Source organism: Phaenicophaeus curvirostris, chromosome 11, assembly GCF_032191515.1.
Source record: "Phaenicophaeus curvirostris isolate KB17595 chromosome 11, BPBGC_Pcur_1.0, whole genome shotgun sequence".
NCBI lineage: Eukaryota > Metazoa > Chordata > Aves > Cuculiformes > Cuculidae > Phaenicophaeus > Phaenicophaeus curvirostris.
The window spans coordinates 1,667,630-1,680,740 of NC_091402.1; the positions used below are offsets into that span (position 1 = coordinate 1,667,630).

At 46.4% G+C, this 13,111-nt stretch overlaps 1 protein-coding gene across 3 annotated transcripts in view; it reads left to right on the forward strand.

Moving 5' to 3' along the window:
* The window catches only part of SUSD3 (sushi domain containing 3), a 52,253-nt gene that overhangs the window by 13,512 nt on the left and 25,630 nt on the right, over nucleotides 1-13,111 (forward strand). For all 3 annotated transcript variants that reach the window (XR_011338180.1, XM_069865700.1, XM_069865701.1), the window contains exons 2-3: nucleotides 8,001-8,189; nucleotides 10,318-10,465. Coding sequence is in view for 2 of the 3 variants with exons in the window: in XM_069865700.1 (XP_069721801.1) it covers nucleotides 8,001-8,189; nucleotides 10,318-10,465 (337 nt within the window). In the remaining variant the exon portion in view is untranslated. The remainder of the gene's footprint in view (nucleotides 1-8,000; nucleotides 8,190-10,317; nucleotides 10,466-13,111) is intronic.

Below are 13,111 nucleotides of genomic sequence, written 5' to 3' on the forward strand. Positions count from 1 at the left end.
ATGAGATGGAATGGTTTTCAGCTGAAAGAGGGAAAATCGAGATGAGATCTTAGGAAGAGTTGTCTTGCTGTGAGGGTGGGGAGGCCCTGGCCAAGGGAAGTGGTGGAGGCCCCATCCCCGGAGGTGTTCAAGACCAGGTTGGATGGGACTTTGAGCGACTGGATCCAGTGGGAGGTGTTCCTCTGGCAGGGGGTTGGAACTGGATGGGCTTTGAGTCCCTTCCAACCCAACCCTTTCTGTGATTCCATGATTCTGTGGTTCTTGCAGGTTGCCAGGAGACCCCTGAGCATGAATCTCCCCTGAGCAGCGGTGGCCAAGCCTGGCCCTGCCTGCTGAAGGTGGTCCTTACAGTGCTGTGCGTGCAGAGGGCTGCATTTTGATGTACGTGGTTTGTGCCACACCTGGACCTCTGAAACCTCCCCTGGGGGAAAAACTTTGCTGGGCCATGCCTGCATGTCAGAAAGCAGATGAGTCTATAACAGCTTTCCCATGTCTTGTCTTTATAGTGACTCTGGGAAACCAGTAAAACAGGTAGCAAAGTTCACCTCATGCCATTGCTGATGTGTGCTTTTGTTAGAAAAGGTTTGTTACCTGGTGCCACCAAGCAGTAGCACGGCTCCATCACATGCTGCCCAGTGGCTGGGCACCTTGGCCAAGCTCTACAGCTTCAAGAGCTTGGGCCTCCACCCATCTTTTTTTACTGCTGGGTTGGTGTCGTATTTAACAGTCATTTCTTAAAAAGCTGTGCCAGTGTATGAATGTTCCAGTGGAAGGATCAGCTCCTCTGAGTAGCAGTTTGTTGGTGCACCTTTTCGTGGAATGAAGAACCCGGCTGTGGCAGGATACATCGCCAGCTCCGCGGGGAGCACAGTCACGAGGAGAATGATGCCAGGGCCAAGTGGTCTTGCAGACACAAGAGCCTTTACTACATCTGCTTTGTTAAATATTTCAATTCTAGCTGCTTTTCTTTTGCTTTTTAACATAGCAAACTCTTTCAAGAGCTCCTGGAAGATGTTGCTGAGAGAAACTGTGGCTGCCCCATCCCTGGAGGTGTTCAAGGACAGCTTGGATGAGGCTTTGAGCCCCCTTCCAACCCAATCTATTCTGTAACTCGATGATTCTCTGATTCTCTCTGTGAGGCTGCTGCAGATGTTTAGCGCTATGCCTGTCACTCTAGGGACTCTGAATTTTAAAGCATTCGTCTGTAAGGAAGTGGACTTGCAGAAATAATATCAGCATGTTTATTTTCTGCAGGGTTTATAGAACCTAACGCTCTGTCTCTTTCTGGAATCTGGTTATTCAGGGGTGTTTTGCTTGTGTTAAATAGTGAGTAATCAGCAGCCGAGGGCTTGAGGTGCATGGGCATAGGAATAATGAGGTGAAGTCATGCATTGCTCCCTTTCTGCACAAACGGCGAGTGGCAATCTTGATAACATGCTTTCAGATCATTATTGCTATGGTTTAGGTCATTTTGGTATACACTTATGTGATGCATTCAGTTTTCAGTCTCTATGTTTCACTATATGAGGAGCACAGGAAATGCTTAACGGGCAAGTGTGCCCTGGTCGTTCTCTCATTTCTGTTTTCTTATCAGCAGAGCATAAATCTGCAGCTTGCTGGCAATGAAACCATATGTTAACTCTTCCTGACAAATTGATTTTGCAGTACAGATAATCCTGGCTGTGCATATGAAGATACATTTTGGATTATTTTGTCTTAATTCTTGCATTACTCTCTGTGTTTCAGTGCCTGGGAATTACATATGTGGGTACTTCTGAGCCCAGTGGTTTGGTTGAATTAAGAATTTATGGAGCATTAGTGTCTTTACTTTAAGGACAGTTATTTGTCATGTGAAATAATCCATTTATTTGCAATAGCAAATGCCTGCCTTCTGTGTTGACAGAAGATTCAGATAGAATCATAGAATGGTTTGGGTTGGAAGGGACCTTTAAAGGTTATCAGTAGGCCAACCCCCTGGAGCAAGCAGAGACATCTTCAACTGGATCAGGTTGCTCAGAGCCCCTTCTAACGTGACTGTGAATGTTCCCAGGGATGGAGCCTCCACCACCTCTCTAGGCAACCTGGGCCAGTCCCTCACCACCCACAGTGTAGAAAATGACTTCCTTCTATCTGGTCTAAATCTTCTGTCTTGTAGTTTAAAAGCTTTCCCCCTTGTCCTACGAACCACAAAAAAAGAACAAACAAAAAACCCCATCCCTACTAAAAATTCAGTCCAAATCTTTATTGTAGACCCTTTTAAGTACTGAAAGGCCAGAGTCAGGTCTCCCCAGAGCCTTCATGAACACTTTTTGAACAGAGCGTATCCTTTTAGTGTTAAACCAAGCAAATAAATAGATTTCTATAAATCAACTCTTGCTTTGTAAGATGCTGAAGAAGTAGATGTAGGAACTTGAAAGTGTTTGGTTCTTCATGCCCTGAAGGGAGTTGGTGAGCTGATGTCATCTAGGTTCCCTAGAGCGGGTGCTGTACGTTGGCAAGGTATGGAGTGGACAAAACAGTTTGTTAATCCTTTTTCAGAAAGTAAAATTAAAAAGCAAGAGTCCTCACAACTTCTATTAGACTTCCAAATAATTAAATAAGGCCTCCGGGGAGACCTTAGAGCAGCTTCCAGTACTGAAAATGGCTCCAGGAAAGCTGAGGAGGGGCTTTTGGTCAGGGAGTGCAGGGATAGGACAAAGGAGAGCAGTTTTGAGCTGAAAGAGGGGAGATTGAGATGAGGTGTTAGGAAGAAATGTTTTGCTGTGAGGGTGGGGAGGCCCTGACCCAGGTTGCCCAGAGCAGGGGTGGCTGCCCCATCCCTGGAGGGGTTCAAGGCCAGGCTGGATGGGGCTTGGAGCCCCTGATCCAGTGGGAGGTGCCTCTGCCCATGGCAGGGGATAGGAACTGGATGGGCTTTGATGTCCCTTCCAACCCAAACCATTCCATGATTCTGTGATTTCCAGCCTTTGCTTTGTAGGAGCGCATCAACAAGTGAGTTTTCTTCTTGAGCTTGGAAGTAGTAGCCAGTATCTGTAAGCATAAGCACAGCACAAACCTGGGAATGGAGAATAACAGTGAGGAGTAATGCACTTGATGCAAGGAGCACATCTTGAGTCTAGGAATGATGCCGCGAAGCTAATAACAACACATCATGAATTTCGATGTTTATTATAAACCACACAGAAATGGCTGATGTTAATGCCTCAAGTCATCCTCCTAACTGGCTGCCAGGCATGAATCTACAGGGTTTGAGGTGCAGGTGTTGCAAAATATACGTGAGTACCAATTAGGGGGTTTAGTCTTACATTTGTGGGTGCTAACAGAAATGTAACACTGAATGAACTCCCTACTGTCACAAGACCTGAATATGGTATTTTCAAGATATTTAGAAAAGAAATATAAATCAAGATGTAAACCTAGTCAGCACAAATGCTGATGCAGTATTTGTGTTTTATTTCAGGAGGCAATGCAGCCTCAAACACCAGTCTCTGCTGAAATAAAAAATACAAATGTATATTTTTAAACATAGTAAAATTTTTGATTGTAGTAAATTTAGTCAGGTAAACATGTCTGAAGACTATCCAAAGGTTAAATCATAGAAACACAGAATCATAGGGTGCTTTGAGTTGGAAGGGACCTCAAAACCCATCCAGTTCCATCCCTCTACCCATGGGTAGGGACACCTTCCTCTGGATCCAGTTGCTCCAAGCCCCATCCAACCTGACCTTGAACCCCTCCAGGGATGGGGCAGCCACCACTGCTCTGGGACACCCGGGTCAGGGCCTCCCCACCCTCACAGCAAAACATTTCTTCCTAAGTTCTCACCTTGATCTCCCCTCTTTCAGCGTAAAACTGTTCTCTCTCATCCTACCCCTGCCCTCCCTGCTCAAGAGCTCCTCCCCAGCTTTCCCAGAGCCCCTTTCAGTGCTCTAAGGTCTCCCTGGAGCCTCCTCTTCTGCATGCTGATCAACCTCCACTCTCCCAGCATGTTCTCGTATGGTTGGTTCCCCAGCCCTTGGATCATCTTTGTGGCCTCCTCTTGTCTCTCTCCAACAGCTCCGTGTCCTTCCTGTGCTGAGAACTCAAAAAATCAATTGTCCTGAAAGGATCCAGTGCCAAATGATATATTCTTTGGAGAACACAGGCTGATTGAAGTCCGGAGAAACTGGCAAGTCTTTTGAAAGTATCTGTTGAAGGCTGCTGAGGTGGCTAAGCAGATGTACTTTGAAATCATATTTGACTCTGAGTGACTTTCTGCCTCTCGTGCAGCTGGAAGTGTCACCTATATGAACTCTTAAGTGTGTGCACAGGTGGCCACCAAGGCCAAGAGCATCCTGGCTTGGATCACAAACAATGTGGTCAACAGGAGCAGGGAAGTGACCCACTGCACTCAGCACTGGTGAGGCCGCACCTCAAATGCTGGGTTCAGTTTTGGGCCCCTCACTACAAGAAAGACATTGAGGGGCTGGAGCATGTCTGGAGAAGGGGAATGGAGCTGGGAAGGGTCTGGAACGTAGGGGTCCTGGGAGCGGCTGAGGGACCTGGGGCTGTTTAGTCTGGAGAAGAGGTGGCTGAGGGGAGACCTCATTGCTCTCTGCAGGCACTAGAACAGCTCCCCAGGGAAGTGGTGTAGCCCTCATCCCTGGAGGGATTTAAAAGATGAGTGATGAGGTGCGCAGAGATGGTTTAGTAGTGGACAGACGTGGTTGGACTCAAATGATCTCAAAGGCCTTTTCCAACCAAATGATTCTATGATTCTGTATGATCTGGTAACTAAATATAGCGTCAAAAGTGTAAAATGCAAAAAGGCAGCTGTTTTGCAGTATAGGGCAGTGGGATTTCACAGTCAGTCTCTGAGTGATTGAGGTGAAAATAAAGACCAAAGTTGTGACGCTCGTGAAGAGCGGAGGGAAGTTGTCCAATGCATGAATCCCATGTGTTTCCAGTAAGGGGATGTTGAAGGGAAGGACAGAGATAGAGGGAAACAATCCTCAAGGAAATATTTGCTCTCATTGAGGGAATTGTGGCCATAGGAAGATTCTGAAAGATGTGGCAAAACAAACACAATCAATCTGCATGGAATTGAAAAGGCGTGGTTCCAAAAGTTCAGTCCATATTTACTTTGTAGGTTAGAGTAGTAATGGTCACTGTGGCTTTCGTTCAGTCTTTTGCAGAAAGTTCTTTGGATTTGTTTTCCAGGAGGCTGGTTTTTTTAAGAGTATACATGGAAAATGTGTACTAAAGCCCCTCGGCTGCAATTTGATCACAGAAGCTTAACATTAATGAATGATAATAGAGGGGTCTTAAGCATTAAAAATAAAATAGAATCATAGAATCATCAAGTTGGAAAAGACCTCTTGGATCACTGAGTCCAACCATTCCTATCTGCCACTAAACCATGTCCCTCAGCACCTCATCCACACATCTTTGAAATGCCTCCAGGGAAGGTGACTCAACCCCCTCCCTGGGCAGCCTCTGCCAGTGACCAATGACCCTTTCTGTGAAGAATATTTTTCTGATATCCAGTCTGAACTTCCCCTGGCGGAGCTTGAGGCCATTCCCTCTTGTCCTGTCCCCTGTCCCTTGGGAGAAGAGCCCAGCTCCCTCCTCTCCACAACCTCCTTCCAGGTAGTTGTAGAGAGCAATAAGATCATCCCTCAGCCTCCTCTTCTCCAGGCTAAACACCCCCAGCTCTCTCAGCCATTCCTCATAAGGCCTGTTCTCCAGCCCCTTCACCAGCTTTGTTGCTCTTCTCTGGACTCTCTCCAGAGCCTCAACACCCTTCTTGTGGTGAGGGGCCCAGAACTGAACACAGGATTCGAGGAGCGGTCTCACCAGTGCTGAGTCCAGAGGGAGAATAACCTCCCTGGCCCTGCTGGTCACACCGTTTCTGATCCAAGCCAAGATGCCATTGGCCTTCTTGGCCCCCTGGGCCCCTGCTGGCTCATGTTCAGTCGCTGTCAACCAACACCCTCAGGTCCCTCTCCTCCCGGCAGTTTCCAGCCAGACTTCTCCTAGTCTGTAGCTGCTCAGGGTTGTTGTGCCCCAAGTGCAGGACCCGGCATTTGGCCTTGTTAAACCTCATCCCACTGGTCTCAGCCCAGCGGTCCAGCCTGTTCAGATCCCTTTGGAGCCTCCCAACCCTCCAGCAGATCCACGCTTCCACCCAGCATCCACAAACTTGCTAAGGGTGCCCTTGAAGCCTTCATCCAGGTCATTGATAAAGACATTGAACAGGGCTGGACCCAGCACTGAGCCCTGGGGACACCACTTGTCACTGGCCTCCACCTGGAGTTAACTCCATCTCCCACCACTCTCTGGGCCCTCCAGCCAACCAGTTTTCCACCCAGGAGAGTGTGCGCCTGTCCAGGCCAGAGGTGACAGTTTCCCAAGCAGAATGCTGGGAGAAACTGTGTCAAAGGCTTTACTGAAGTCCAGGAAGATCCATCCACAGCCTTTCCCTCATCCAGCAGCCGAGTCACTTCGTCATAGAAGGCGAACTAACCAAGGTGGCTGTTAAAACTTTGCATTTCTTTTTGATTCTAAGTGTGGAGTGTGAAATTTTCCCTTTTAATCTTTTTCTGTGTGGTTGAAACTCTGGCCATGCAGTGTCAGCCCAGTTGCCTCTGAGTCTGCTGAAGTCATTTGTAGGTGCAGCAAAAGAATTTGATGCAGAAGTGTTTGTTTTTAGTAAATGTTTTTAAAAAAGGATTATATAAAGCCATTTCTAGATTCTGTCAGTGCTCTTGTGAGAAGAAAAATAGAAAAACTGATTCATAGTTATTATCTTTGATGAATATCTGGATATTCTATGTTATCTTAATAACCAGTCATTAAAATTTGTGTTTAACATGAGTGTGAGACACAGAATGTTTTTAAAACAAAATCTGATGTGTAAAGCTAGTGGCTGACTCAAAGAACAGCTTTACAAACAACAAAGAAGTCTTATGAGGAGTGGCTGAGGCACCTGGGGCCACTTAGTCTGGAGGAGGATGAGGGGTGACCTCATCTCTCTCTGCAGCTCCTGGAAAGGAGATTGTGGTGAGGTGGATGCTGGGCTCTTCACCCATGTAACAAGTGATGGGAGGAGAGGAAATGGCCTCAGGTTGTGCCAGGGGAGGTTTAGATTGGATGGTAGGAAAAGTTTCTTTCCTGTCAGAATGGTGAAGCCCTGGCAGAGGCTGCCCAGGGCAGTGGTGGAATTTCCATCCCTGGTGGTGTTCAGAAAACATGTAGATGTGGCACTTTGGGACATGGTTTAGGTGGCATGTTGGTGTTGTGTTGATGGTTGGACTTGATGGTCTTAGAGATCTTAACGCTGCTATAATTCTAAGAAACAGAAAAAAAGAAAAGCTAAATGAACAAAAATGTACTGAAAATGAATGATACACCACAAAGCAGAATTAGTCCTTTGACAATCGAGAATAATTGAACATAGTTGTGCTACATGCGGATGTCTTTAGAGTGGCATTGACCTGCTGGCTCACTTCAGCCAAGAGAGAGCTGCAGGGCTCTGGAAAAACAGAACATTTCTGTAGGATCATGAAAGGTGCTGTCAAGTAGACTGAAATCCATTAGATGTTGGAGAGTTTGCATGGGGGAAGACGTGTTCTGAATACTTCCAGGGCAGAAGATGTCAGACTGAGTGCTTAATTAAACACAGAGTAGCACAAGACAGGAATCTGTAGGAGACCATGCCACTCACAGTGATTTTATTTAAGAAATATTTAATATGTACCAGTCTAAGTGGCTAATGTTGCCACACCAGTAAAAGACGGCTTTGTGCCAGGGGTCAGAACACTGGAGCTGCCAAACGACGCCAAAGAGGGTTTGGCCTTGGGGTGGCCCCTGGCAGAGCAGTTGGCATTGCACACCACGATGTCTGTTATTCATTTTTACCATTAGCTTTACCACATAACAATGTGGTTATGATAAAACCAAAGTGGACCTTGGCTTTTAGCTCCAGTGCTGCATAGTCTTGCTTTGCTTTTATTCTGCAGGACACTGTGGACGGGTCTTCCCTCCCCAGCTTGGCACGCTACAGATCATTCATGGCAACGGCACAGCTGTGGGGACAGTGATAACGTTCCAGTGCTCTGCCGAGCACGAGCTGGAAGGACCGGGCGTCATCACTTGTGTCTGGAAAGGGAACAGTACCCAGTGGACAGCTGGAGTGCCCTCCTGCAAGCGTAAGGTCCTTTCCAATCCGTTCCCAGTCCTTTGGGGCTGTGTTGTGTCTATCCCTGCTCATCTCCTCAAACTTTAGGATTAATTCTAGACGTCTGTGCAAGGGAGAAGACAAATTCCATTTCCTTCAAAGCTGCCCCCAATGACTGTAACTGTGCTCCATGTGTGTTCTAACATCATTAATTATCATGACACAGAAAAGACTTGGTAGGATTTATGGCTGATCTCAGGTCACAGAATCATGGAATGTTTTGGTTTGAAAGGGACCTCAAAGCCCATCCAGCTCCACCCCCTGCCATGGGCAGGGACACCTCCCACAGGATCAGGGGCTCCAAGCCCCATCCAGCCTGGCCTTGAACCCCTCCAGGGATGGGGCAGCCACAACTTTTGTGGGCAACCTGGGCCAGGTCCTCCCCTCGCTCACAGAAAGACATTTCTGCCTAAGATCTCATCTCAATAACCCCCTTGCAGCTGAAAAGCATTCCCCCAATCCTATCCCTGATCAAGAGGTCTCCCTAGAGCCCTCGCTTCTCCAGGCAGGGCAACCCGCAAGCATATTTACAAATATGTAACAAATATTTACAAATTTATTCTAATCTCCTGGTGCTCATTGCTGAAGAGAGTTTTGCTGTAAGAGAAACACAGCAGTATTTTATGAAGAATTTTAAATGGTTGCCTGTGGGCAACCACATGGGAAAGTAACCATATTGACAAATAGAGTTTGAATGGCAACAACATCAACTACCTTTCACGCTGTGTTCCTTCTTATTTATTTTAAGTTTGTTAGTTATTTGACAAGAAGTCGGCTCAGACCAAACATGGCACCTCAGTTCTGGAGTCCTCAGCACAGGAAGGACATGGAGCTGTGGGAGCAAGGACAGAGGAGGCCATGAAGACACTTTGAGGGCTGAAGCATCTCCCATCCTCCCATCCAGAACAGGCTGAGGGAGTTGGGCTTGTTCAGCCTGGAGAAGGCTCCAAGGAGACCTTAAACCAACTCTTTATCAGGGAGTGCGGGGACAGGATGAGGGTGAACGGTTTTGAGCTGAAAGAGGGGAGATTGAGATGAGATCTTAGGCAGAAATATTTCCTGTGAGGGTGGGGAGGCCCTGGTGCAGGTTGCCCAGAGCAGTGGTGGCTGCCCCATCCCTGGAGGTGTTCAAGGTCAGGTTGGATGGGGCTTGGAGCCCCTGATCAAGTGGGAGGTGTCCCTGTCCTGTGGCAGAGGAGTTGAACTGGATGGGCTTTGATGTCCCTTCCAATCCAAACCATTCTATGATTTTCTTACTAAGCTTTGAGAATCCCAGTGTCTCATACCTGGTATAATTTTAAATCACAGGTAGATAGATGACTCTTCTAGACACTTATCACTCTCACACAGATTCAGCTATTCTTATCTCTCTTTTGAGAGATTCCATTAAAGAAAAGTGACATAAATCCTCCCCGCCTGAGGCTCCATAAGTAGAAAGCTTTGTGGGGAGCTCATCTGGACGATTTGTGATGCTGATTGTGGTTGTGCTAGAAGAACTAGATGAGTTTTCAAGTGTTTAAATGTGCTTAGTGCTCCAAAGGACGTTACCTGTGCCACACCACATTTCCACTGCTCCTTTTGTCTGGATAATTCACTTCCAGCATCAGGTCTGTGTGAACACTCAGCCCTGCAAGTACTGTCCTTCTTCCATCCTGAGTCCTTCCCCAAACAGAGGAATAGGATGAAAATTATATGGAACCTGATTTTACAAAATAGGATCTAATTATATTGAATTCTCTTGGCTTTAAACAGCTTCTTTAAACCCATTTACCCCTGCCAGGATTTGTTTTTGCAGCTCCAGTCCTTAGGAGAGTCCGCTAGGTCAGCACCAGTGCTAAAGGCATTGTGCTTAATTAGTTACAGTGGTGAAATACTTGTGAACAAAGTAGTAATAGCTTATAAACAGGAGATTCTTAAATAGACCAGCTTGAGGCTTGCATAGCTGTAAGCTGAAGCCAGGATCTAATGTGAAAGCCCTCGCTGAGCTGCTATTAGCAGAGGTGTGAAGTGGGCAGGTTTCAGCATGGTTTAATGAAAATGTGAAAGATGAATTCATGGGCTGACCTTAGAAATGTCCTTCTGTGTTTGCTTTGCTGCAGCCATATCGAAATATGAGACGTTTGGATTTAAGGTTGCAGTGATCGCCTCCATCGTGAGTGGTGCCGTCATTCTGCTAATGTCCATGGCTTTTTTAACTTGTTGTCTTATCAAGTGTGTGAAGAAAAGTGAAAGGAGGAGGACTCAAAGGTAGGTCGAGAAAAGATGGTTAAAACCAGCACAAGACTGTGCATCATATGGATCCCATTGCTGCGACAGCAGAGAGCTTCACAGGGCTTTATGCTCACGCTATCACAATGATGTTAATTACTTAAAATCCTTAATTTGTAGGTTAGGCTTCAGACACAGAAAGATTTGGAATTCAAGACTATTTAGGCACCTAATGCCTGTTAATAGCAGATGACCTCTCTGGGCCTGGGCAGATCTGGATTTACGCAGGATTATGCAGAAGCTGAGTGTATAAGACCTACGTGCTAGCCCAGTGTTTCTCTCTTTAAATTATTTAAGATTGGCTGCATTTTCCCTTCCTCTCTCTTTCATTTTTTCCTTTGCTCTCCTTGAACGTTACTGGGAAAATCAATCTACCCATGTCAAAGCCACCAAAGCCCTCACCGTCTGCAAAGCATACTTAAAGTTGTGCTGGAAGGAGAAGTTTTGGAGTGAGGCAGGGGAATGGTGGTGAAGAGCAAGGCTGAGGAGGACATGAGGGGGCTGTGTGGGAACCAACTTAGGGGGGAAATTAATTTCAAAATCTGATTATAGCCAAAATACAGATTTTCTGTTTCCCTTGAAAAGGATGCTGTGAGGCCAAAAGGAAGTCTTTGGTGTCATTCATAATATTAGGTCTTCACTGACAGCAGTAAGTAATTTTTGAAATGAAAGGCTTGATTGGCATTTTTGGAATCGCCGCTTTTCATTTCAGTCAGACTGTTCATATCAAAGTCCTTGCTTTTCATTTATTTTAAATTGAGTTCTGTTCAAATTAGCTGTTTGCATGACTTTGATGGCTTGACATAATATTTTTCTCTTATGAAAGAAAAGCCATTCACAGTGAATATTTTGACCTGGTTCTGTCATCAGGACATAAAATGATCCCTGTTGTTGGGAGCTGCTCCATTCTCTACTGCCCTCAACCCTCCCTTCACTGCCTCCAGGAGCCACTCAAATCCAGCCTGTCCACAACTCAGCCCCACTGTAGACAGACATTGTGTGGCTTGGCCCCACTGTCAGAAAGCAGCTGAGATGGTGGAGAAACCATCCATGTCCCATGAGAAAGAATGGCACAATCCTGCAATTAAAGTTAAACCTGCCATTAAAGTTAAACTCCGCTCATGTGGCAGAGTGGCTGATGTGGTGGTAGCATCCCAGGGCATGAGCATGGGAGGGTCTGCCTGTAGAGAGGAGCTCTTTACATGGAGTCGTAGAATCATTAATGTTGGAAAAGATCCCTAAGGTCATCCAGTCCAACCATCAGTCTAACACCACTATACCTACAGGTCAGTTGATGTAGTTGGAAAATATGGATCAACTTTTGGATGCGCAGAACATTATCAAGTCTGCAACTTCTCTTTGGATTAACAGAAAATGAGACTCTATGGTAGGGGAGTAGTTAAATCAGTGTCTCTTAGACCATCTCTTAAAGAAAAAGTAAACTGTACTAGTGGGATAGGGAGGATGTCCTCATCTTGCCTTTAGCTTTGAAGTCTGCCTGTCTACTTTTGAGGACTCTTTTAGTTGGTCTACTAGAAGAGGTCACCTCAGCCTACAAACCAGTCTTGCAAGGTATGTGTTTGATGATATTTGAAGTGTCATCTTGTGTTTTATCCTTGCATTTGGAGACAAAAAGGACAAAGGCTGCTGAAAACCCTCCCATGATTTAGCCTCCGCATAGATCTTGTCCCACTGCATGAGCGTAACTGCCATTTTCTTTGGTAGGAGCAGAATTGAATCCTGAGGGGACAGAAATGGCACCAAAATCAGCATTGCCAGCCCTCACAAATTAATCTTGTCACATCAGCTAGTGGCAATGTCTGTGAGCATGTGAGTCTAAGACTTTTTTTAAAAACAAGAAAAGAAATTATTATATTGGTTTTGTCCTAGAGTTGAAGAGAGCAGCATGAAAATTGCCTGGAGTGTTTCCAAAAGGAAATCCTGAAGGCAACCAAATCAGCCTTGCTCTTAACAAAGGAAACATTTACCTGTCCTCTCCATTTTTAACTCACAGAATCATAGAATCACCAGGTTAGAAAAGACCTGTTGGATCATCAAGTCCAACCATTCCTATCAATCACTAAACCATGCCCCTCAGCACCTCGTCCACCCGTGTTTTAAACACCTCCAGGGATGGTGACTCAAACACCTCCCTGGGCAGCCTGTTCCAGTGCCCAATGACCCTTTCCATGAATTTTTTTTTTCCTAATGTCCAGCCTGACCCTCCCCTGGTGGAGTTTGAGGCCTTTCCCTCTTGTCCTGTCCCCTGTCACCTGGGAGAAGAGGCCAGCTCCCTCCTCTCCACAACCTCCTTTCAGGTAGTTATAGAGAGCAATGAGGTCTCCCCTCAGCCTCCTCTTCTCCAGGATAAACACCCCCAGCTCTCTCAGCCGTTCCTCGTAAGACTTGTTCTCCAGCCCCCTCACCAGCTTCGTTGCTCTTCTCTGGACTCGCTCCAGAGCCTCAACATCCTTCTTGTGGTGAGGGGCCCAGAACTGAACACAGGATTCGAGGAGCGGTCTCATCAGTGCAAAGTACAGAGGGAGAAGAACCTCCCTGGACCTGCTGGCCGCACCGTTTCTGATCCAAGCCAAGATGCCATTGGCCTTCTTGGCCACCTGGGCC